General features: G+C 37.0%; 1 protein-coding gene and 1 long non-coding RNA gene across 45 annotated transcripts in view; one reads left to right on the forward strand and one right to left on the reverse strand.

Annotated features, from left to right (window-relative positions):
• Window positions 1-23,240, forward strand: part of CCDC150 (coiled-coil domain containing 150) — a 79,954-nt gene that overhangs the window by 47,982 nt on the left and 8,732 nt on the right. For 7 of the 14 annotated variants that reach the window (XM_025441919.3, XM_025441916.3, XM_025441922.3 and 4 more), the window contains 7 exons: window positions 2,689-2,772; window positions 8,372-8,479; window positions 14,143-14,271; window positions 14,932-15,101; window positions 17,018-17,111; window positions 17,926-18,095; window positions 19,022-19,148. In XM_025441919.3, coding sequence (XP_025297704.1) covers window positions 2,689-2,772; window positions 8,372-8,479; window positions 14,143-14,271; window positions 14,932-15,101; window positions 17,018-17,111; window positions 17,926-18,095; window positions 19,022-19,148 — 882 coding nt within the window. Of the gene's footprint in view, window positions 1-2,688; window positions 2,773-8,371; window positions 8,480-8,854; window positions 8,915-9,483; window positions 9,838-14,142; window positions 14,272-14,931; window positions 15,102-17,017; window positions 17,112-17,925; window positions 18,096-19,021; window positions 19,149-23,240 lie in introns of those variants that run through there. The other 7 variants (XM_049106771.1, XM_049106772.1, XM_025441920.3 and 4 more) reach the window with 5 other exon arrangements.
• Window positions 1-23,240, reverse strand: part of LOC112656542 (uncharacterized) — a 71,269-nt gene that overhangs the window by 18,439 nt on the left and 29,590 nt on the right. For 29 of the 31 annotated variants that reach the window (XR_007408979.1, XR_007409004.1, XR_007408999.1 and 26 more), the window contains 3 exons: window positions 21,359-22,898; window positions 16,420-16,564; window positions 8,938-14,360 (listed from right to left, as the gene is read on the reverse strand). This is a non-coding gene — a long non-coding RNA (uncharacterized LOC112656542). Of the gene's footprint in view, window positions 1-8,937; window positions 14,361-16,419; window positions 20,261-21,358; window positions 22,899-23,240 lie in introns of all 31 variants that reach the window. The other 2 variants (XR_007408984.1, XR_004812423.2) reach the window with 2 other exon arrangements.

Here is a 23,240-nt window from a genome sequence, read left to right on the forward strand (position 1 = left end):
TAATTAAGTGACTTTGTGTCAAATATGAATCACATTTTGAGTTGCTTAGACAGCGTTCATCTAAACACTACATTAGCTTTCTCTATGACCTAAAAAGAAAATAATTTTTAAAGTATATTTAAAAGATTAATAGAATTTCTTTATGCCTTTGCTTAAAGGAGGGAGTTTTATTGAGCTAAAAAGTGCTATTATTTAAAAAAAATCCTGGACATATTTTATAAGAGACCTAGATCATCTAAGTTACTGAAAAACAAACAAAAAAAACCCCACCCTTTTCATATTCAAAAGGCAAGCAAAGTTATCTTTGAGTGTTTGTTAGAGGTAGCATATTTTAGGTTAAATCTTGGTGTTTTATACCCTGAATCTGCACTTTACAGCACATTGGGCACCTCAATTTATAGAGTTTAGAATTGGATTTTAAATACCTAAGCTTTTATGATTATGGTATAGCTTTGTTTTTATAACAGCATTGGCTGTCCTTGTCATTTATTTTTGCTGAACACTTGGTCAAAACATAATCCCAAATGTTGTGTTCATGGAATAGTTTTACCTTAGTTTCCAAACTAGAAAGTATTGTGGGAAAGGGGAACTTCCACTGACTGAAAATTAATTGATTAATTTTGTGATAATATATTGTTAATAGCCTCCTATTTATTTATTTATAAGAGTCTATATTTCTCTTAGGTTATTTTGAGACCAATACTTTATTGGTCTGAATGCTTTTTTTTTTTTTAAGATTTTATTTATTTATTCATGATAGACACAGAGAGAGAGAGAGGCAGAGACACAGGCAGAGGGAGAAGCAGGCTCGATGCAGGGAGCCCGATATGGGACCAATCCCAGGTCTCCAGGATTACATCCCCGGCCAAAGGCAAGTGCCAAACTGCTGTGCCACCCAGGGATCCCTGGTCTGAATGCTTTAAAAAAAAAAAAATGTTCCCTTGCCTTAGTGGGAACCACACATAGTAATTAAAAGTGAAACTTTAAGGGGGTACATGGGTGGTTCAGTTAAGCATCCAGCTCTAAATTTTGGCTCAGGTCAAGATCTCAGGATCTTGAGATTGAGCCCCATGTTCGGCTCCACACAGAGCCTACTTAAGATTCTCTCCCTCTTCCCCCTTGCATTCTCTCATGCTCTCTCTGTCTCTCAAAAAAAAAAAAAGAAAAGAAAAAAGAAACTTTGAGAAACAATATATGAATATGTATAATTGTGTATGGAATAAATACTAATCGGATAGGACAAACAGATGACCATAATAGTTAATCCACTGATGCTTAATATTGGATACAGATCTTTATATTGAATGTGCATAATTTGGGGATAGATATAAAAGGACTAATCAGTCTTGGTGGCCTTTCCTTAGGTTTTTATCAAACCTAGAATGTCTAAAATGGCCTAATTCTTCTAGCCAAGACAATATCAGACTAGTGTACCCTCTTGTAGAACAGATGCTATCATGAAAGTACTTTGAAAAAATGAGTTACATGTCATTATGTAGTAATCTAGTTTGGAATGCGTTTCTGCTTTTATTTGGAAAATATTCACAATACTTAAAAAAGGTGCACTACAAAGTGGTAACTAAAGATATCTATAACTATGCCTTGTGTGAATATCCCTACATATGTGGTTTTTTCATTAATTTGCCTAAAATTGAACAGAAAACAAGTCTAAACTCCTTGGATTTAAGCGCTATTATTCACAGATTAAGCAAATGTAAACCATAAATAGGGATTATATGAATATGGGATATTTACCAACATTAATGACTTTCCATTCAAGATTTACTGCAAATGATCTGTAGTGCAGCTCATGGGCCTGTGTGATTAAGAATTTGCATTCTTAGTTGTATTTGCTTTTGTGTGTAGTATTCCCACAATTGATTTATGAAGATGATTTTGACATAAGGCAAATATAAGTATGTTCTGTTATTAAGATATAACACTGAAATTGATTATGGAAGGTGAGAATTTCCATAATCAATCAATAAAAGTGTTACCTAAGTACCAAGAAGATCCAACATTTAATCAAAAGAAAACTGTATTTTATACTTAGGTTTTTTGAAAAAGTCTGAGGAAAAAGACATATTTTAAAAATTGTCATTATTAAAGGATGCTTGAAAGACAAAATATATAATTTCATGAAATATAGAGCCTTCATTTGTATTTCTCCAAGACCGCACCTTGTTGAGTGCTTGATCGGTGTTGGAGTTTCCAGTAAATGTTTCTTGTGTTTGTCCAAAGATTTTTTTTTTTTTTTTGCTGCCTTTTACTATGGTAACTGAAGTGTCTTCTGCTGTTAACATAGTTGTGATCATTTGCACCTCCTGTTTTCTTAAAGAAATATATAATCCTCAGACTACATATCTGCAATCACTGATACAACCAGCCCACATCTGTGTTGGACCGCAACTACAAAGCAATAATTTATGTAACAAAAATAGAATAATAAGCAAAGAACAACAAATTCTGGGACTCTTAAGGCATGCATACTTTCATTAGCAATCCCTTTACATGTTGCATATTAGCATGATGATTAGCTATTTCAGGGAAAAAACTTAAAAGCAGAAGAGGCAAGAAAATATGAATCGTGGTTTTGTCACTTTTGAAATGATAAGGGTATAAATACTGGTTCAGAAAATGGTTATTCCATTCTATGCTAGGTACTGATACCTGTGTTTGCTTTGTCAGCTTGCGCAACAGCAGGTGGAAAAGGTCTTGGGAAAAATTACTGAGAGTAAAAATAAACTGGCCTATGAAAAGGGAAAGCTCCAGGTATGAGATTTATTTTCTGCTTTGTGTTGTCTAATTTTTTTTTATCACAGTTGTCAAGCTAAATACTGATGGGTTTTGAGAGGACCTAGCTCTACTAATTCTATAACTTTGGACAAGTTTTTGAATCCTCCTAAGTTTGTTGCCTCATTAAATAAAATCCAGGTGACTTTTATTCACATATCTGTAATATTTTACTGAAACTTAAAATTGTGAAACCAAAGCCCATTCTGTTTTTATGATCATTCACTGAGAATGTAGAAAGCCCATGCTCTCATTTTTGCTGGAGTTTTATAACATTCTTAAAAAGAAATAACCCTGGAAATTGGGACTCAAAGGCAATAGACTTGAGTGAATGAGATGATAACTGTTTTGCTTCCTGTGGGCTTTATCCCTGTAGTACCCCCAGAGCAAGAAGCTTGCCACCGATAACCTACTCCAGTGGAAAGCTGAAGTCTGAGTAAGTGGTTCACAGCCTTAGCTACACATTACAATATGAGGAATTTTTTAAGCACCTCATCCTGGAAAGTGCATAATATCTGGCATTTACTTTGAAATGAATCAGAAAAAAAAATAATTTGATGGGTTGATAAAGGAAATTGATAGGTGAATCAGTATGTGATAAGTGTAAAAAAATTAAGGGTAGAATTTAGATGGTGAAGGTAGCACATTTATAGTAAAATTATCTCAATTTTCCTGTATATTTATAAAATATAAAGGGAAACATCCCCATGATAAAGTTTATACGGTGGAGCAATTAGATCAGAATGTCAGGTAACAGATCAGAGGCTTCAGTGCTTTTGAAGCTCCCCAGTGATTCCAAGATGCAACCGTACTTGAGGACCACTGGATTAAATGGTATAAAGTGAAGTCCAGTTACGCTTGGAAACGTAGAGCTGATTGGATAAGTAATCTCATTACAGACATATAAAACACGTCAGTGTTAATCTCATTTCCTCTGCTCCAGGAGCTTATTATAGGGTTATTACCACACAAAATTGGCCCAGATATGTGAAAGGCAGATGGTAAACAATGGTTGTGAGACATCAGGTTGTCCACTAAAAAATAAGGCCATTGGCCACTATTTGTGTGCTTTTAATTAATATTTTTCTGGAGTCAGTGATACATTTAAGTATAATCATTTATACTTGTGTAACCTTGGACAAGTCTTAATTTTCTTAAATTTCACCTTTTAAAAAAAAAATCTAAAACCTGGGGTACCTGATGGCTCAGTTGGTTAAGCATGTGACTTGATTTCAGCTTAGGTGGTGGTCTCTGGGTCATGTGATCAAGCCTCGTATCAGGCTCCACACGGGCCATGGAGCTTCCTGAAGACTCTGTTCCCTCTGCCTCTGCCTTTCCACCCCGCATCCCGCCTGTGCCCTCTGTGTCTTAAAAAAATAATAATTTAAAAAATATTTATTAAAATGTTCAAAATAATTGTGATACTAAAAAAATAATTGTGATACTTTAATAGTTGTTTTTTTACTAGTGCATTCAATAACAAGATCTAATGACATTCCTGTAAACTCCATAATTTCAAACTAGTGATAAGCACAAACATCTTTTCAGGATATTTGCAGTACCTGTTATATGATATGAAACGATCTGTGATGTCTGTTGGAGACAAAGTAATAGGTTCCTGGTTTTTTTGTTCATTTGTTTTGTCTTTTAGATTCCACTTAAAGAGATATTATATGGTATTTGTTTTTCTTTTATTTCATTTAGCATAATATTCTCTAAGTCCATCCATCTCATTGGGAATGGGAAGATTTCATTCTTTTTTATGGTTATTCTTCCCAAATTATTCCAAAATACAGAAGAGGAAGAAAAACTTCAAAGACAAAACAAACGAACAAAAAAAAAACCCAAACAGAATCATAAATACAAAGAACTGGTGGTTGTCAGAGGGGAGGAGAATGAGTGGGTGAAATAGATGAAGGGGATGAATAGGTACAAACTTCCAGTTATGAAATAAGTGACAGGGATGAAAAGTACAGCATAGGGAATATTATCAATAATGTTATAATGACTTTGTATGGTGACAGATGGTAACTATACCTATGGGAAGCTTTGTAATGTACATAATTACTGATTCACTATGTTTTATATCTAAAATAATATAATATTGTATGTCAACTATAATTAAAATTTTTTTAAATGTAGGCAATAAACCACAGTAGTATCAGCAGACCCTGTCACTTTAAATGGTCAAAGTCACCTGTGAAGACATCTGATCCTTGACTTTGTTTATTGGGAGTTTTTTGATTACTGATTCAATTTCACTACTAGTAATCAGTCTGTTCCCATTTCTATCCCTGATTCAGCTTGGGGAGATTGTATGTTTCTAGGAATTTATCCATGTTTTCTAGGTTGTCCATTTGTTGGCATATAATTTTTCATGGTATTCTCTTATACTTTTTTGTATTTCTGTGATATGGTGGTTATTTCTCCTGCTTCATTTCTGATTTTGAGTCCTCTTTTTCTTGATGAGTTTGGCTAAAGGTTTATCAGTTTTATCTTTTCAAAGGAGCAGCTCTTGGTTTCACTGATCTTTCTATTCTTTCAGTCTCTGTTTTCTTTCTGTTCTAATCTTTGTTATTTCCTTCTTTCTGCTAGCTTTAGGTTTTTTTCTTTTTCTATATCCTTCAGGTGTAAGGTTAGGGTGTTTAAGCGAGATTTTTCTTTCTTCTTGAGGTAGGCCCGTATTACTGTACACTTCCCTCTTAGAAGTGCTTTTGTTGTATCATGTGTTGTTTGATTGGAACACTTAGTCCATTTACATTTAAAGTAATTCTTGATAGGTACTTATTGGCATTTAATCATTTTCTGATTGTTTTTGTTTGAGTTTCATCTTTTCACCTATAAAGAGGGCAAAACATACCTCTCATCTACTTTTCACTAGGAAAGCTAGTCAGCATTACAGCCTAGGTGTATAGATTACTATTTAACCTTTTAGACATCAATTACATATTTTAGAGGTTATCCTCAGAATCGTTTAAGATTTTATTTATTTATTCATGAAAGACAGAGAGAGAGAGAGAGAGAGAGGCAGAGACATAGGCAGAGAGAGGAACAGGCTCCATGCAGGGAGCCCAATGTGGGACTCGATCCCTGGACTCTAGGTTAAGGCCCTGGGCCGAAGGCAGACGCTCAACCACTCAGCCACCCAGCCACCCTGCCATCTCTATCCTCAGAATCTTAAGGAAAATATAACTTTTTCTTGTTTGTATTTCTACAACAAGGGCTTAAGGTTTTTTATAGTCTTTGAAAGCTGAAACACTTGAAGCTATTGACTTACTGGTGTTTTTATGTCCTACCTTAGTTGGTGTATGGGGGAAAGTGTTCTTATACTATAATTTGTAAGATAAAGGAAGAGCTGCTGATTAGAATAATGATGTGTTCTCTCTAAATTGAATAATTGATTAAAATATAACCTATGAGTCATTTGATAAAAGATTATGGTATAAATACTGGGCTTTAGGTGCTAATGTAAATCTTGTTAGAAGCTGCTGCCCCATATTCAGATGTGGTCTGAATTTTATTTTCAGCGTAATATACTGTTCCATTTGATAAATATACCAAAATATATTTATCCTTCCCTCTATTGGTTGATATTTAGACAGTTTCTAGTTGCTTACAAACACCACCAATGTGATGCATTATTGTACATGTCTCCTTGTACTCATATGTAAAAAAAAAGAAAATTTTCTAGGCTAAGTATAATTCTCAGGAGGAAGAATTCCTAGGTTGTAGGATTACAGATCTTGAATTTTACTAGAATTTATTAAATTTCTCCTGAAAGTAGTTATACCAGTTTTGAAAGCAGTCTCTATGAGTCCAGAGTTACATGTGTTAACATGGATCAATCTCATAAAGTAATACTACATACTCTTTAGGGATACATTTATAGTAAAATTATTAAAAAGGATTAGGAATGGTAAATAAAAGACCTTGACCTAAGTTACTGTTGTTCCTGAAACTAGCTAGTAATGGAAGCTGCTTGGATCTTAATGACTCAGGAAAATAAGATCTCTGAGGGGCAGCACAATGTATTTGCTGTTCTTTCCCATTTGAATGTGCTGAATTAGAAATCATGCCAAATAAGACAATACAAAAATTAAAGCGCTTATAGATGAGAAGTTTCATGGCATTTTACTGTGTACATAGAAGTTGAGTTAGGGCAAATTATCTGAGAAATATTGTGGAATAAGGATATTCTGTGTTTTTAAAAAAAAAAAGGATATTCTGTGTTTTGCTTGAATAGAAGCAAATCTAAAAGTTTTCAGAATTAGCCCATTTTCCATTGGATTTCATAGGTTATTAGCAGTTTGCTTATGTTTAAAATGAGAATAATTGTTGTATCAATACCTCCTTTTAGAGGTGCCCATTTTAATTCCAAACCTTAAGTGAAAACCATGATGAATTTTTACTGATGATTTTAGGGAGTCACAGCACATATTTTATAATGTACCCTGTGGAAAAGAACAACAGAAACAGGAAGGAAAAAAAGGATACTGCTTAATGGAACAGGAGAGATTTCCTGAGACAAAATGTGTTTTTATGCAGTCTTTGAAAAAATACCAGTATTAGCAACCAAATTTTAACAGTTCTTGAAAGTGTCTAGTAACACAGCCAAGAAGTGTTTACCCTCTACAAGTAGAAAACAAGACACAGAGAGAGGAAAAAGTTGATTTATTTTTTAAATTTATTTATTTTTTAAATAAGCTTTTTTTTTTTTTAATTTATTTATTCAGAGAGAGAGAGAGAGACTGAGAGGCAGAGACACAGGCAGAGGGAGAAGCGGGCTCCATGCAGGGAGCCCAACGCGGGACTCGATCCTGGGTCTCCAGGATCAGACCCCGGGCTGCAGGCGGCGCTAAACCGCTGCGCCACCGGGGGGTGCCCGAAAAAGTTGATTTAAATAGAAAATTTTGTATGAAATTTTTTCTGATTCAGGGAAAGGCTCAGTAATGTGAATTGTTGATTTGTATGAAAGGGTTGGGTATGATAGGAAGAATATGTGGAAAAACACAATTTGGAGATTAATGAATGAATAAAATGATTTCTTTCCCCCAAATGATCATTTTCTTTAAAGAGAAAGATATGTTATCTTTTTCAGTTAGTGTTAAAATATAGTTCATTGTATAAGAACTTCATTTATTCAACTTTTATAATTCTGTCAGTAAAACAAGACTGTCATCTTGCGTATTGACAATTCTAATTATCCATACTCAAAATGTTTTCTGAATGTTAGATATCACAGTTTTTTTTAATTGCAATTATTACCCACAAAATCTCACTGTTATATTCATGAGTCATGTTAGTTTGGAGTTTCCATAAGCAATAGAAACCAAATGAGTTGTCTCAGTACAAGTAAATGGCTATAGCCTGCCTACTTTTAGCTACTGAAATAGTTATGTCAGCTGAAATAGCATTCTTTGCATGATTAGAAAAACTTAGGGTTACTTTTATAAGTTTTAAGGATTCTCTGTGGTTTTTCCAAACTCATGACATCTTTTTCCTTTTAGGGTATGTAAATATATAAACATATATATCTCATCAATAAGCCATATTTCATTCTTCTTCTATTTTACCCTAGATAAAAGTTAAACAGCTAGAAGATCAACTGCATACTTTTACTGAAACCAGTTCACAGAATGACCATCTACGCAAATTGAACAAGGCTCTAGAGGGCAAATATGCTCAGGTGTGATTAATAGCTACATAACAGATTGCTGTTATATTGTTTTAAGAAATTGATGCCTTTCTCCCCACCTTGCCATACAGTCCCAGAAAGATGAATATTCTCTCACTTGACTCAATTCACAGATATTTTATAAACACTCCCAATGTATAAGGTTTTGCTGAACTATAGAGAATAAAATATGCTTGAAGCAAGATTGGGACATCCAACTTATTTATGCTCTAATTGGAAGCTTAGGAATGTGCTCATAAACTTTATTATAGAATTAAAACTTATATCTTTCAGAAGGAAAATAGTTTGAGTGAACCCATAGGGAGCACCATTTTAATGAAAGCATTGAGAAACACTTTCATAGAGCAAGTGGTTTTATAATTACAGGGAAACTCAGAACCCAGTACCAGTAAGATATACCTGCAACAGACAGCTCATTTGAAAGCAGTTTTAGTAGTATAAGTGCTTACTTGTCATCATGGTGGCCACTGAGGCTGAAAACCTTTTGTAGGTCACATAACACTTTAGCAAATGGATGGACAAATTAGACAAGATACAGAATATTTAGTGAAGAAAAATAAACCAGGATTGTGTTACCAAAAGAAAGTAATTCATTTCAGTGATTTACAAATTTGCCATGTATGAAATTTTTTAAAAAATCTTAAATGCTCAGTATGTCTGACTTCTGTATCTATAATTTTTTTGTTTGTATCGCATTGGTAACCAAGGAGCTAGAATGTGCCTCCAAATAGAATACTGTTAGGGTTCTAACCATCTGACTATACTGGAAACGGAGGCCTCATTAGATACACTCTCCTACAGGGAATTTGATTTAAGGAAGGTCTGTTTCTTCACTAGGACAACTTTACAGTGTGATTTCTTCATTTTGAAAGCAAAGGAACACATTTTCAAGTATATTTGCCATCACAGCTTCATTTAGAATATTGTGTTAAAAAAAAAAGAATATTGTGTTGTTCCTCCTCATAAAAGGAACACTTATTGAAAAATAACTCTAGGTTTAGTTATTTTACCGTTTTTAATTGGTGATGCCTCCAAGAAGAAGGAGATCTCCAGAAAGGCCTGCATCATCCAAATTGATTGAAAGCTATAGGCCCCATGTAAACAACGTAAAGGAAAGAACTTCATCAGTTGGTTTGCCCAGTGTTGTTCCAAACTCTGCACGCCGTGTGACCTTTGCACCTAGTCTGACTTCTGTGAGAGCTTCTCAGGAGGTTGGAGACACCAGAATCTCTCTAAAGACTCTTTTGAATGCTATTAAAACCATGGAAGGAAGACTGGAAGGTAAAATAGACATTCTTGCTTCAAGACCATTAATAAGTGAGTCACCAAATTTTCTTAAACGGGATTCGGTAAGTGAAGACCACAAATTAAATCATAAGGAAATTTCAGATTTATACAACAATGAAGAAAAGTAGTATCAATCAAAAAAAATAATATTTGAATGTATGAGTAACAACAAGGAAGTTAGGTTCTTCACAAATAAGAAAGACTGACAGTATAGGTTGAAACCATCATTTTGGCTAGCACATAACTAATTTTTAGACAGATTTGGATGAACAGTGGCCATTGAGATTTTTTTAATCTGATTTGGAGTTTTTGAAAATTCAAAATATCTATCTAATCTTAATATTCATGATAAAATGTTTAGATAAAGCCTGCTTTTAAAATAGGAATACATTAATAAAAGCCTCAACAACTTGAACATTGGACAATATTTTCCAAAGAAAACTTTTTAGAGCATCCATCTTTGCTTGATATGTAAAAATAAAAAGTACTATAGCTTGTCTTCTACAGTTGACAGCTCTTTAGATCTCTTCTATAAACATTTTTGCTTAATAACCTTCATATGTATCTTAAAAACACTGGTAAAATTATAAAAACTATTCTTCCTTGTGTCTACTTCTAGAACAAAATCCAGTAGATTTTCAGAGTCTGTGAATTGGCATCCTTTGTAATATTCTTGGATCCTTAAAGAAAGAGTGTTTCAAACGTTACAGGTGCAAAGCTTTAAAGAAGTGTAATAATGTTGAGGAAGAGGTGGGGAAAAGATTTTTGTTGTTGCTATTGGAAGTATAAAATGTTACAGTTTCTTTTTTTTTTTTATGATAGTCACAGAGAAAGAGAGAGAGAGAGAGAGAGGCAGAGACATAGGCAGAGAGAGAAGTAGGCTCCATGCACCGGGAGCCCTACGTGGGATTCAATCCCGGGTCTCCAGGATCGCGCCCTGGGCCAAAGGCAGGCGCCAAACCGCTGCGCCACCCAGGGATCCCAGTGTTACAGTTTCTTAATGGAGGACAATTTATTTTATTTTATTTTTTTTTTAATTTTTAATTTTTATTTTATTTTATTTATGATAGTCACACAGAGTGAGAGAGAGAGAGAAAGAGGCAGAGACACAGGCAGAGGGAGAAGCAGGCTCCATGCACCGGGAGCCCGACGTGGGATTCGATCCCGAGTCTCCAGGATCGCACCCTGGGCCAAAGGCAGGCGCCAAACTGCTGCGCCACCCAGGGATCCCTGGAGGACAATTTAATATCTATCATTTCATCCCACAATTGTACTTCTAGGACCTCCTTCTACAGATAGACCAGCTTATACATATGACATGTTTACAAGATTACTTATTGAAGTATTATTTGTTAATAGTAAAAGACTAGAAGCAACCACAATTTCATCAGTCAGAGACTAGCTAAATAAATCATGGTGTATTCATGGCTTGGAATACTGTTTGAATATATGTATGTGTGTATATATATATATACATACACATATATATATTCTGAACCTTAACTATTTTAACTTAGTAAGTATATAGTATATATGTATGAGTAGGTTAAAAGAGTCAAGGTTCAAAAGTGTATACATAAGTATTTTACTAAATGTGTAGTAAAAGGTGAGGATAAAAAAATATATACATATGTGAGTGTGTATATATATATATGTTCACTTGTAATGCATAGAATAGCTCTACAATGAATCATAATTAATTGGCAACATTATTTTTGAAGAAAACTGGATGGCTGGGACATTTTTCAGTTTACCCTTTTGTGTCTTTTTTTTTTTCTTGTAAGATTGTATTTATTCATGAGAGATGCAGAGTCATGGGCAGAGGAAGAAGAAGGTCCCTGCGTGGAGCCCGATGGGGGACTCCATCTCAGGACCCTGGGATCATGCCTTGAGTTAAAGGCAAACACTGACACTAAACCACTGAGCCACCCAGGTGCCCCTACGCTTTTGTATCTTAATAATGTGAATGTGGTACCTATTCAAAGTAATTTTATGAACATTTAATTTTCAACAAAAGTGAAAGTGGAGAAAGAATGATCTTTTTAACAAATGGTGCAGGAGCAGTTCAATATCCCTGTGCAAAACCAGAAAGCCTTTAACCCATACTTCACACCATATAAAAAATTTAACTCTAGGGTGCCAGGGTGGCTCATTTGGTTAAGTGTCTGACTTAATTTCGGTTCAGGTCGTAATCTCAGGGTCATGAGATTGAGCCCCACATTGGGCTCTGCGCTCAGAGTAGAGCTTGCTTGCCCCTTTCCCTCTGCTCCTCCTCGCATGCTGTCTCTGCTGTCTTTCTCTCTCAAATAGGTAAATAAATTTTTTTAAAAGTCTTAAAAAATTAAGTTAAAATGGATCAGAATCCTAAATGTACAACTTAAAACTGTAAAATTTCTAGAAGAAAACATAGGAAATCTTTGTGATCTTGGACTATTCAGAGATATCTTAGATTTGACATCAAAAGCATGATCCGTAAAGGGAAAAGAAAGATATGATAGCTTATGCTCTTCAGAGATATTTAAAGAATGAAGATATAAGCTGTAGACTAGGAGAAAATAGTTGGAAATCTATCATATCTGATAAAGGTCTTGTCTCCAGAATGTATTAAACTATCAAAACTTATTAAAAGGAAAACTCAATTAAAAAAAAGATATTTGGATGATAAATAAGTACTTGAAAAGATGTTAAACATTAGTCATTAGAGAAATGCAAAATTGGAACCACAGTGAGACACTATCACACACCTATGTACAACACTGAAAAACTGATCACACCAAATGTGAGGTTGCAGAGCAACGGGAACTCTCACACTGCTGAAGGGGATGTCAGATGGCACAACCACTTTGAAAAAGTTTGATAGTTTCTATAAAAATGAAACACTACTGTATAACCCAGCCATTCCACTTCTCAGGTATCTACCAAAGATAAATGAAAGCATAAACCTACACAAAGCCGTCTACACAACTGTTCACTGCAGCTTTATTTGTAATAGCTTAAAACTGGAAGCAACTCAAGTGTCAAGAGACTGGGAAAGTACATGGTGGTCTACCCTACAATAGAATACTGTTCAGCAACAGAAAGGACTGAATTATTGATACATGAAAAGGATGGAATGAATCTCAGAATAATTGTGCTGAGTGAAAGAAGCCATTCAAAAAAGAGTACATACAATTAATTCCATTTATATAAAATTCTAGAAAATAACGAATTTCTTGTGACAAAACATTAGTTGCCTTGTGTGGAGGTGGGGGAACAAGGAGAGATGGGGGAAGATTACAAAGAGGCACGAGAGAACTTTTGAGATGATAGAAATGCTTATTATCTTGATTATGGTTTCAAGAGTTTCTATGTAGTTAAAACTGTACAGTTGAAAAATATGCAGCTTATTGTAGGTCATTTATACCTCAATGCTGCTTGTGAAAGGATAATGTGGATGTATTACCTATGCAAAACGTAATTATATTAAAATATTCAACATTCTTGAAATGACAAAATTACAGAGGTCTAGAACAAATTACTGGTTGCCCCAGGACAGGGGATGGTTTTGAGATCATGTGTGCATACATAGAAGTAGCACACGTGAATTCTTTTGTGGCGAGATGGAGCGTTTCTGAATTGTGATTGTGATGGTGTTCACGTAAAGTGCATGGGATCAGATTCCATAGAGCTCTGTGAACACGCACGCACACAGGTTTTAAAGAAGTGAAAATGGAGCAAGTTCTGTAGTCCAGGTAATCTAGTCAACAGTAACATACCAAACCGTTTCCCAGTGTTGATGTTGAACTACAGCACGTAAGATGCCACTATTGGAAGCAGGGTGAAGACGACATGGGACCCTTTGTACTACTTTTGCAACATCCTGTGAATCTATTTATTTCAACACTTTAAAAAGAATATTTAAAATAGTGTGATCATTTAAAATGATTGTATAGATATACTAAAAGTGTTTTATGGATGTAAAATACTAATACTTCTAATTGGGATGTATTCTTCTATAATGCTGTTTTCTTAACACTACATAGTATTTATTCGTCTTTGCTTTTGTTATATTCTGCATTTGTTATATTTTCAACTTCCATGATAATCAGTTTCTCCATTTTACATCTAACCTTCATAGCCTTATCTCTGTTATCACTTAACCTGTACTTTCATGGAGATTGACATCTGTTAGGTTTGCTCATGTTTATTCACACAGATTTATTTTTGCTTTGTAGTTTTCTTTAAAGGGAAAAATGGCTAATAAAGCTGGTTTTATTACAGTGTATTTAATTAAACATTTTAAGTTTGGTTTCCAAATTGCTGTGTCTTATTCTAATTGTTGATTTATAATTCTTTGGAAAAGTTATCATTCCTTGTTTTCTACTAAGGTGAAATCCATTCTTGAAAAGAACGAAGAGGAACTCTCACAAGCAGTGAAGTGTCGTGATGTAGCCCTGAAAGAGAGTCAGAAGTTGAAAGGGGATCTCGAGGCCTTGGAGGACAGAGAGAACAAGAAGGCAAGGCATCAGTCCTTTCTGAAAGTTCGTTACAGACCTGAGGTGCTGAAGAAATCTTTCACAAGTCCCAGTCCTTCATTTCTTGTTGCCTTTAGTAAGAATGAAGATTGATCAGAGGAAGTTTTTTTCTAAAGATAACTTTAGAAGAGCTATAAAGTGTTTGCCTTAAAAACACATCATTTAACTCCCAATGTTTTTTTAACAAAGGGGAAAAGTCCTAATTTTTTTCTGTTGAAACACATCTGACCTTGGCAGCAAGAGCCGTCTACTTATGTGTTATTAACATGTTACTAATTCTAATGTTCTCTCTGGCCCCATCATAAGATCACTGAGTTGGGCCAAGCAGAGCAGCCTGGGCCCACGCACATCTAGAACCGGGAAGTTGTTGATGCCAATCGATGTCTCCAGTTAACACACATGCTGTGACGTGACAATAGTTGGGAAGCACTGCAGGCTTCTCCACAGTCCTGGGGTCTAGTTTTGTTTTTCTCAAAGTCACAATAAATTCAGATCTTAGCAAAATAAAAGATGCTTCAGTTATTCCTCTCAGCATTCTACTGTGCTTGGTGTCCATAGTCTTGCCTAGAAGTAATGGGACTCAGCAGCAGCAGAATAACCAGAAAGGATCAAGTATCTTTGTCTTGTTTCATTTTCTCTTAGGTGGGTAACTTCCAGCGACAACTGGCAGAGGCTAAAGAAGACAATTGCAAAGTTACAATTATGTTGGAGAATGTGCTGGCTTCTCACAGTAAGATGCAAGGTGCTCTGGAAAAAGTACAAATAGAGCTCGGGCGGAGAGATTCAGAGATTGCAGGTCTCAAGAAAGAAAGGTACTGGAGATTATTTTTCTGTCTTTGTGCGTGTTAGCAGCGGTGTGCAGTCAAGAAGCAAAGTCACTTTAAAGAGCTAGCCCCCATTTGAGGAAAGCATCCTTGACTGGAAAGGAAGGTCTTTTGGTGAATGCACTAAGCTCTGTCTCTAGACTTCCCAGCCTGCTCTTACCTCCAGGTCCTGGACCTGAGCCACAGCCTTCACTCGGGTTCCCAACCCAGCCATGCCCCCCCAGCCCACACCCTTGTATCCTGCCCGTTTTTCCTGCCCAGGAGCATTTTGTGCAATTCAGTGTTCTTTGTAAATTGACATCCATTGACATCTTTAGTCAAGGGGAGATTTTTGTTTGCAACCAAGGACCTCCCTTCAGTCCTGAACAGGTATTTTTTCCTCCAATTCCAATCCAAAGTTTGATGTATTTTCCTCTCCTTATTTTACTACTCACTAAATGTGTGAATATGACAATTCATCCCCTTTACTGTGCAACACTCGTAAAGTTTTCTATCTAGCTTTACATTTCAGAAATGGCGAAATGTAGACCTGTTCAGTAAAACACAGTATTATAAATATTTATTAGAAATAAACATGATTTAAAAAAGAGAAATAAACATGATTTTCAAAGATTCAAAATCCCCATATTTTGTAGTGATGTAAAGGAGTCTGTATTCGAGAAATTCATGTGCTATATTGCTGCTTTACCCTGTTTCTACACCATTTAAACCTGCTCTTAGATCTACAGAATAATAATGGTCTAGTCTAGATAATTAAAGCTAAGTGCCGGGATCCCTGGGTGGCGCAGCGGTTTAGCGCCTGCCTTTGGCCCAGGGCACGATCCTGGAGACCCGGGATCGAATCCCACGTCGGGCTCCCGGTGCATGGAGCCTGCTTCTCCCTCTGCCTGTGTCTCTGCCTCTCTCTCTCTCTGTGACTATCATAAGTAAATAAAAAAAAAAAAAAAAAAAAAAAAAGCTAAGTGCCAACTTGAGTTTGAACTATCTATATATTAGTGACCTGTTTAGATGAATCATTCTGAGAACTGCTGCAAGCCGTGTTTTATAAGTAAACTCCATTTTTAAAAAATGTTTCAAGTCGCATGAGTTTCCCCTTGAGGTTAACAAACAAATGGTTTGAGTTTAATAAGTCCTCTGAAATATATTAGAATGTGTATATTAGTGGTGCATATTGCCTCTCTGTTATGGGAGAACAAGTGCCATTTTTATATTCCCCATTGTACTTATCTTTATTTTTTACATACTATAGATGTATGTTACCTCTGAACTTAAAAAAGTTAAGGAGAGGATATTAAAAATTGCTTACCGGGCAGCCCCCGTGGTGCAGCGGTTTAGCGCCGCCTTCAGCCCAGGGTGTGATCCTGGAGACCCGGGATCGAGTCCCACGTCAGGCTCCCTGCATGGAGCCTGCTTCTCCCTCTGCCTGTCTCTCTGCCTCTCTCTCTCTGTCTCTATGAATAAATGAATAAAAAATCTTAAAAAAAAAAACTTTTAAAAATTGCTTACCATTCACAATAAAATTCTAGGTAGCTGTTTAATTTATAATCTCAACAGCAGGCCCATCCGTCTAGAGGGGATATATTTTTGAATATGTATGTGTGTATGTGACGTGTATGTGTGTATGTGTATATGTATATATATACACATATATATGTATAAAATTACCAGCCCATAAGTTAGTCATTAACAAATATTGATAGCTTAATGTATCAAGCCAAATTGAATTATAGCTGGGACAAATTTTTAATCTCTGGGAGCCTTAACTGCTTAAAGGTCTGAGCATCTGTACTTTACTACATATGCTGTTTGAGCTTCTTGGAAGAAGAGTGCACTATAACTCCCAGTGGTATCATTCCTAGATGGTTTTTTTCTGTAGTCACTCTTCCTGTGCTTTCCATTTTTAGGGCTCTAAATCAACAGAGGGTGCAGAAGCTGGAGGCTGAAGTGGACCAGTGGCAGGCCAGAATGCTTGTTGTAGATGCCCAGCACAACGGTGAGGTAAAGGCCACATTTTATAGATGATAATGTTGATATTTTTGCTTTTATTGGGATATTGGTCATTTAAGAAAATGGAGTAAAATAATCAGGGAAATTTCTTTTTTCATCTGAGTAAGTCTGAGTTTTGGTTACAAATGGGAAGAAGGCCTGCAGCCTTCCAGTGAGTCATTTATTGGCAAAACAGGACCACTGTTATGCCTAATTCTCTCTTTCATACATGGTTAGTTTTTATTTATCAATGTATAAATGACTGCAGTAGTTAAAGGCTCATAAAGGCTCAGAGGATAACTTGTAACTTCAATCACAAGTCATTGGAGTGATCCCACTATGAATTAAGGAGACACATTTACATGTGTGTGCTCACAAGTGTATGCACATATGAATATCTCTACATATATGCACATATATTAAAAAGTCATGAGTATTTCATATAATTAAGCTTTTTCTAGAAAGACGTACAAGGAACAAATGCCAGTTCTTACCTCTCTAGGCAGCGATACCAAAGATTATAGGATCAGAAAGAATTTTTAACTAGTTTAAAATTTAAAAACTAAAATTAACTTAAATTGACTCAGTTTTTCAAAGCTCACTAGTAATGAGTTGGTGCATACTTTTCCCATTGCCTCCTGAGAGTCTCCTAAGCAATGTCATAGTAAGTTCTCACATACATATTCCAGGCAGCTGGAATCTGGTTCTGGTTCCATTTAATTATTGTTTCAATGGCTTAATGGTAAAGTGTAAGGAGTGAGCATATAATGTTAAAGACTTCTTTCATCTGTGACTGTGGAATTAAAACGAGCCTTCTCTCTTTCAGATGGAGCCTCTACAGAAAGCTCTAGATGTAGCTAGAGAAGACAACAGGAAACTGGCTATGAGCCTGGAGCAAGCTCTTCAGACAAATAATCATCTACAAACAAAGCTTGATCATGTTCAAGAGAAATTGGAAAGCAAAGAACTTGAGCGACAAAATTTGGAAAATTTCAAGTAAGAGCAGTGTAATCACAGTGAAATTAGGGGAGAGTCTCTGGGAGAGTAAGTTGTGCTCATTCACATAAAGCAGTTAAGTACCAATCCTCAACTTGGAACTGGTACTCCCAGGAGAGCCATGTTAAAGAACCAGGCACACCTGAGCAGCAGACACTAGCTGGCTGGGGTATGCTCATTTGGATCTCCTTTTCTGCTCTTCCCTCATCTAATGTCAACCTGCTTCTCCACGTGAAGGTTAAACCAAAATTTAAAGAATATTGCATGTTTCCACCAACCCTTTCCTATCAACAGGTGATGTGTCCTTTAGAAGCATGATTTGGGAAAGGAATAGCAACAGCCTGGTGGGAATAACCCATCTAGGTGTGGGAGGACTTCACCCAGGCAAATCCCAAACCACTGTTTTCCCGAAATTAGTCCAGTCAAACCCATCAAGTCACTAGGTCAAGGCACTATTTTTTCTATAAACTGCATCTAGGTAAATAGGATTTGGATATAAATAACATTCTGTAAAAATTTTTACCCAAGGGAAACGCAGTGTGTGCATAGATCTTTATGCCTTTCAGCTAATGAACATACCGATACGAGACAGGTGTAAGCTAAAGCAGAGAAGACATGTTTCCCTCTTTATGATCTGTGCACATTTTATAGTCTAGTGAAATGTTGCTGGCTTTTTTATTGGTTAAAGCGTTTATGTGTTTCCCTCTTTGGGTTGGATATCTTTATATTGAATGATTTTTTTTGGCCTTTAATGCCACAGGTAAATGCTTTTCTCCCTCCTTCTGTTAATGGGCTCCAGACCAAGGAAGTTAACCTGGTGCCTGATTGCTACTCATTTGTATATGACACCTTTCAGACGTTCTCCTCCAGGCCTTCCTTACCTCCTAAAGAAGGTTTCTAAAGGTGACTTTTTCCCCCCAAAACAGAGAACGGATGACTGAGGAATCCAAAATAGAAGCGGAAATGCATGCTGAACGCATAGAAGCTCTAAGAAAGCAGTTTCAAACTGAGAGAGAAACGGCCAAGAAAGTAGCACAACGGGAAGTGACTGAGGTATGGAGTCAAGTGACAAAAAGTGTCTCTCTAGATGAGTGCCTTTTAAGAGCGTTATCATCAGTTACAGGATTTCTGAGCATGGCTGTAGTAGGTCTTTGGTCCTTCTAGTCCTTCTGTGAGCAGTAAGCACAATGTAATCAAGCCATCTCCGTGCTCTTCGTAAGTCGAAACACACAAAGCTTCTGATAGACAGTTCTCTGCCTAGCAAAGGAGGGTCTCGATGAGAGCTTTTCCATTGGACAGTGATAGCTGAGGGATAGAGGAAATGGCCATTGGGTACACATCAAATCGTCTGTCCCCTTAATTTGCTTCACCAGCACCCTTCTCCTGAGAGGCACGTGTGTGTGGCCTGTGCTCTGATGTGTACTACGTGACCCTTACTTGTGATCTCTGCTCTTGACGTGAGACAAATAGGGTAAACAGCAGAGGGCCTTTGTTGAGTAACTAGAGGCTACGTACAATTTTGAAGGAATTCAAAGTAAGGGAAAGTTTGTTTTAGACAAGTTGAGTCATAGAAGAAGAAGGGAAACAAAGTAAGTGATTGAGATTGGCAGAGCTGACAGGGCAGGGATACCCGCTGCAAGGGAATGACCAAAGCTTAGTTATAAAAATGAACAGGATGTGTGAGCAATTAAAGAGGATTTCTCTCTATCAGAGCAGAGACTTTGGGAAATGTCTGAGAAAGAGTGGGTAGCTGACCTTGACAATCAGAATGTTAGAGGTGAACTTTCATGTCAAAGTGGGATTCTGTGGGTTTCTAAGAAATGGGTGGTATGATGAAAGCACAATTTTAGGAAGGGGAGTCTGGTGGTAGAAGAGAGTAGGCAAGGACAAAGAGAAATGGGAGACATGTAGACCCAAGCAAGCTAAACAGTATGGGCTTCAGAAGATTAGAGGCAAGCAGCATAGTTCAGTTGAAAATAGAGAACAGTTAAATTGAAAAAGGCATTTTAATAGAAAAATCATGAAACAGGGATGCCTGGGTGGCTCAGTGGTTGAGTGTCTGCCTTTGACCCAGGGCGTAGCCCTGGGATCGAGTCTTGCATCGAGCTCTCTGCATGGAGCCTGCTTCTCCCTCTGCCTGTGTCTCTGCCCCTCTCTCTGTGTGTCTTAAAAAAAAAAAGAAAGAAAGAAAGAAAAATCATCAAAAGACAGTAAATGTTCTGTCAGGAACAGAAGGGGAGGGAAGAATTAAAATCATTCCAAGACTTGGTTGGAGTGGCTGATCTATAGGTCTGTATTTTGTCAAATTTGGTATATTTTAGCAATAGCAATTCAGAGACCTTTTAGAAAATTTGTAAATTACAAAACTATATAAACATTAAACTTATGAAAGGAAACAAAAGGAAATTAAAGGCACCTTTAATCAGATAGTTGTTAGAATACTTATAAAATTTAAGTCTGTTTAATCACTGAAGATTGTGAACTTGTGAGGAGACCAAGGGCAGAGTGAGGGGGTGAGGTCAGTGGGGAGTCAGCAGCAGGGTGCACCACTCGCAAGTCCCAGCTCTGCCTCTTACTAACAAGGTGTTGATTGTCTGCAGACAGTTTCAGTGTATTTCCTCAATCATAAAATGGAAATCTTCGTAACTACTCTCCAGGGTTCGTTTGTTTAAGTTGGAAAATATATGTAATTATGACAGTGCGTAATAAGTACAGGGTTATTGTTATGTTGTTAGGGCTTACACCTGGTTGTGACAAAGCTGTGATTGAGGTAATGGTGGAGTATCGAACAGAAAGTCAGTTGGGTGGTAGTAAGAGGCCAGCACTGTGGCTTGAAGTTAGGATGTGAAGGAATGAGCTAGTGTAGAAAGAAAAGGTACAAATAACTGTACATTGTCAAACGCTCTCAGCTGTCCAGAGTACTTCTCCCTTCTCCACTACCACCTCTTCCTAAAAACCAAAGCGGCACTGATTTAAGGGCACTGGAGGAGGATAGGAGCTCTGTAAAATGGTTTAAGTAATGTTAAAAGATAAACTGAGGGATACTAGATATTTTTAAGACTATTTGAGCAAAACTCAGTCCAAATCAGATGGTATCCAATCTAGTAGATAAAAAGGAGCTCCAAGGAGCGGAATGAGATGAAAGATTTCATAGGCGAACAGGAGCCAGAGACAAGATATATCAGGCAAAAGAGCAGGCTGGTTATTTTACAAGGTACTTTCCTTTAGGGGAAGACAGGAGTCTTACCAGGCAGATTACCCACCTGTCTTAGACCATTTGCTCGGTGGTTAGCACCCATGATCATGCATTTCAAGGTTTTGAGAGAATCCAGCACACTAGAGAGACTGCTCTGATTATTATAAGCAGGATAATTCCCAATGTCTAGAGTGTCCTTTGGAGCCGTGGTCCCCAAGACCCCAATCAGTCAGAGTCAAGTAAGTGAAGGACTCTGCCGAAGGAGTCACTTTCTTAAACCAGCCAGCTTGTTCAGTGATCTTCCGTAGCTGAGGCTCAGCTTCTCCAGAAGTGTCAGTCTAAGTGCAGCGTGTGGTGTTGAGGCCACAGCACAAACACTTCCTTGCTCAGCTGAAAAGACAATCCAGCTAATTTCTTCTATTATCCGGAACAAGTTCAGGCAGAGAGTCTAGGGGTTTTGTTGGGCAGCTATTTATCAGCAGATTCTGCAGTACCTTTGAGTTAAGGAGAGGTTTCTGATTGCGCCCCCATTTGCACTTACTGCTAGCCAAGGCACTAGGGATCTGCCAAAGGAAGCGAACGTTGAATCACGAATGCCTCCTGGTAAGTCCTGATTTCAGTCTGTGGCTCAGCATTGGAAAGGCGACAGCAATGGAGGCAAGTAAAGTTCAAGTCTGTAGACCACACCAGTTTTATTCTAGTTTTGCTTGTCCTTTTCTTTGTATAGAACCTAGATGCAAGATTCCCTGGGGTTGGCGTTTTTAACCAGAAGCACAGAAATTGACCCTTGGGTGTAGGGAGTATGATACAAAGGACAGGGGGCAGAGTTTGGTCCAGAGAAACTGAAGCACTGAAATCAGGGAGAAGTATGTGATGGGCAGAACTACAGGATCACCAGTTGTTTGAAGATTGGATTAGGCCCTTTGCAATGGCATTATTTTTGCAGGTCAGAGCAAGGAAAGGTGGGCAAAAGAATCATAAAGACTTGGTGTAAGAATTAAGAAAAGGATGGTCAGGGGATCCCTGGGTGGCTCAGTGGTTTGGCATCCTTCAGCCCAGGGTGTTGTCCTGGAGTCCCAGGATCGAGTCCCATGTTGGGCTCCCTGCATGGAGCCTGCTTCTCCCTCTGCTTGTGTCTCTGTGTCTTTTTCATGAATAAATAAATATTTAAAAAAAAAAAAAAAAGGATGGTCAGAGAGAGAAGGAAGAATGGAAAGAAAGAAACATTCTTGATCTGAAGTCTTAGGAGCAAGCAGTCTAACCCAGTGTCCGCTACTTTTCTTCTTAGTTTGATTTTGAGGCCTCCACAACATATTTACATAGGACCAGATGTCAGATGGAGCCTTCTTCAATTGTGAAATATGTACCTATACATAGTAGGATCCTTCCCAGGAATCTCCCTTCTGCAAAAGTATCAGAGCATTTACAACAGCTGTTGGTAAATGATAAAAGACTTTAATATGCTCATGTTTAAAGATCTGGGTGGTTCAGTGGTTGAGCGTCTGCCTTCAGCTCGGGGTGTAATCCCAGGGTCCAAGATCAGGTCCAGCGTTGGGTCCCCACAGGAAGCCTGCTTCTGCCTCTCTGTCTCTTGTGAATGGATAAATCTTTAAAAAAAAGTAAAGATCTGATGAGAGTTCACTGTAATGGAATTGACAAGGAAATTTGGTTATGTCTGTGATATACAGCATTTTAAGATAATAACTAGAATTATGACTGATAAAAGGACACATTAAATTTTTAAGAATTTCCTACAATTGCTAGAACACTTATATTAATAACACATATTGTACAAATATAAGGTTTATCATCACTTATTCGACAATGCTTCCCATGTAATTTAGCATCATATAAACCTAATTAGTTTGACATTTCTCTTTTACATAGTGAAACACAAATCCTTTGAGATTTTGTCTTAGGGACCCTCTGGGAAATCTCAAAGTTATTTT

Source organism: Canis lupus, chromosome 37 (assembly GCF_003254725.2).
Source record: "Canis lupus dingo isolate Sandy chromosome 37, ASM325472v2, whole genome shotgun sequence".
NCBI classification, from domain to species: Eukaryota; Metazoa; Chordata; class Mammalia; order Carnivora; family Canidae; genus Canis; species Canis lupus.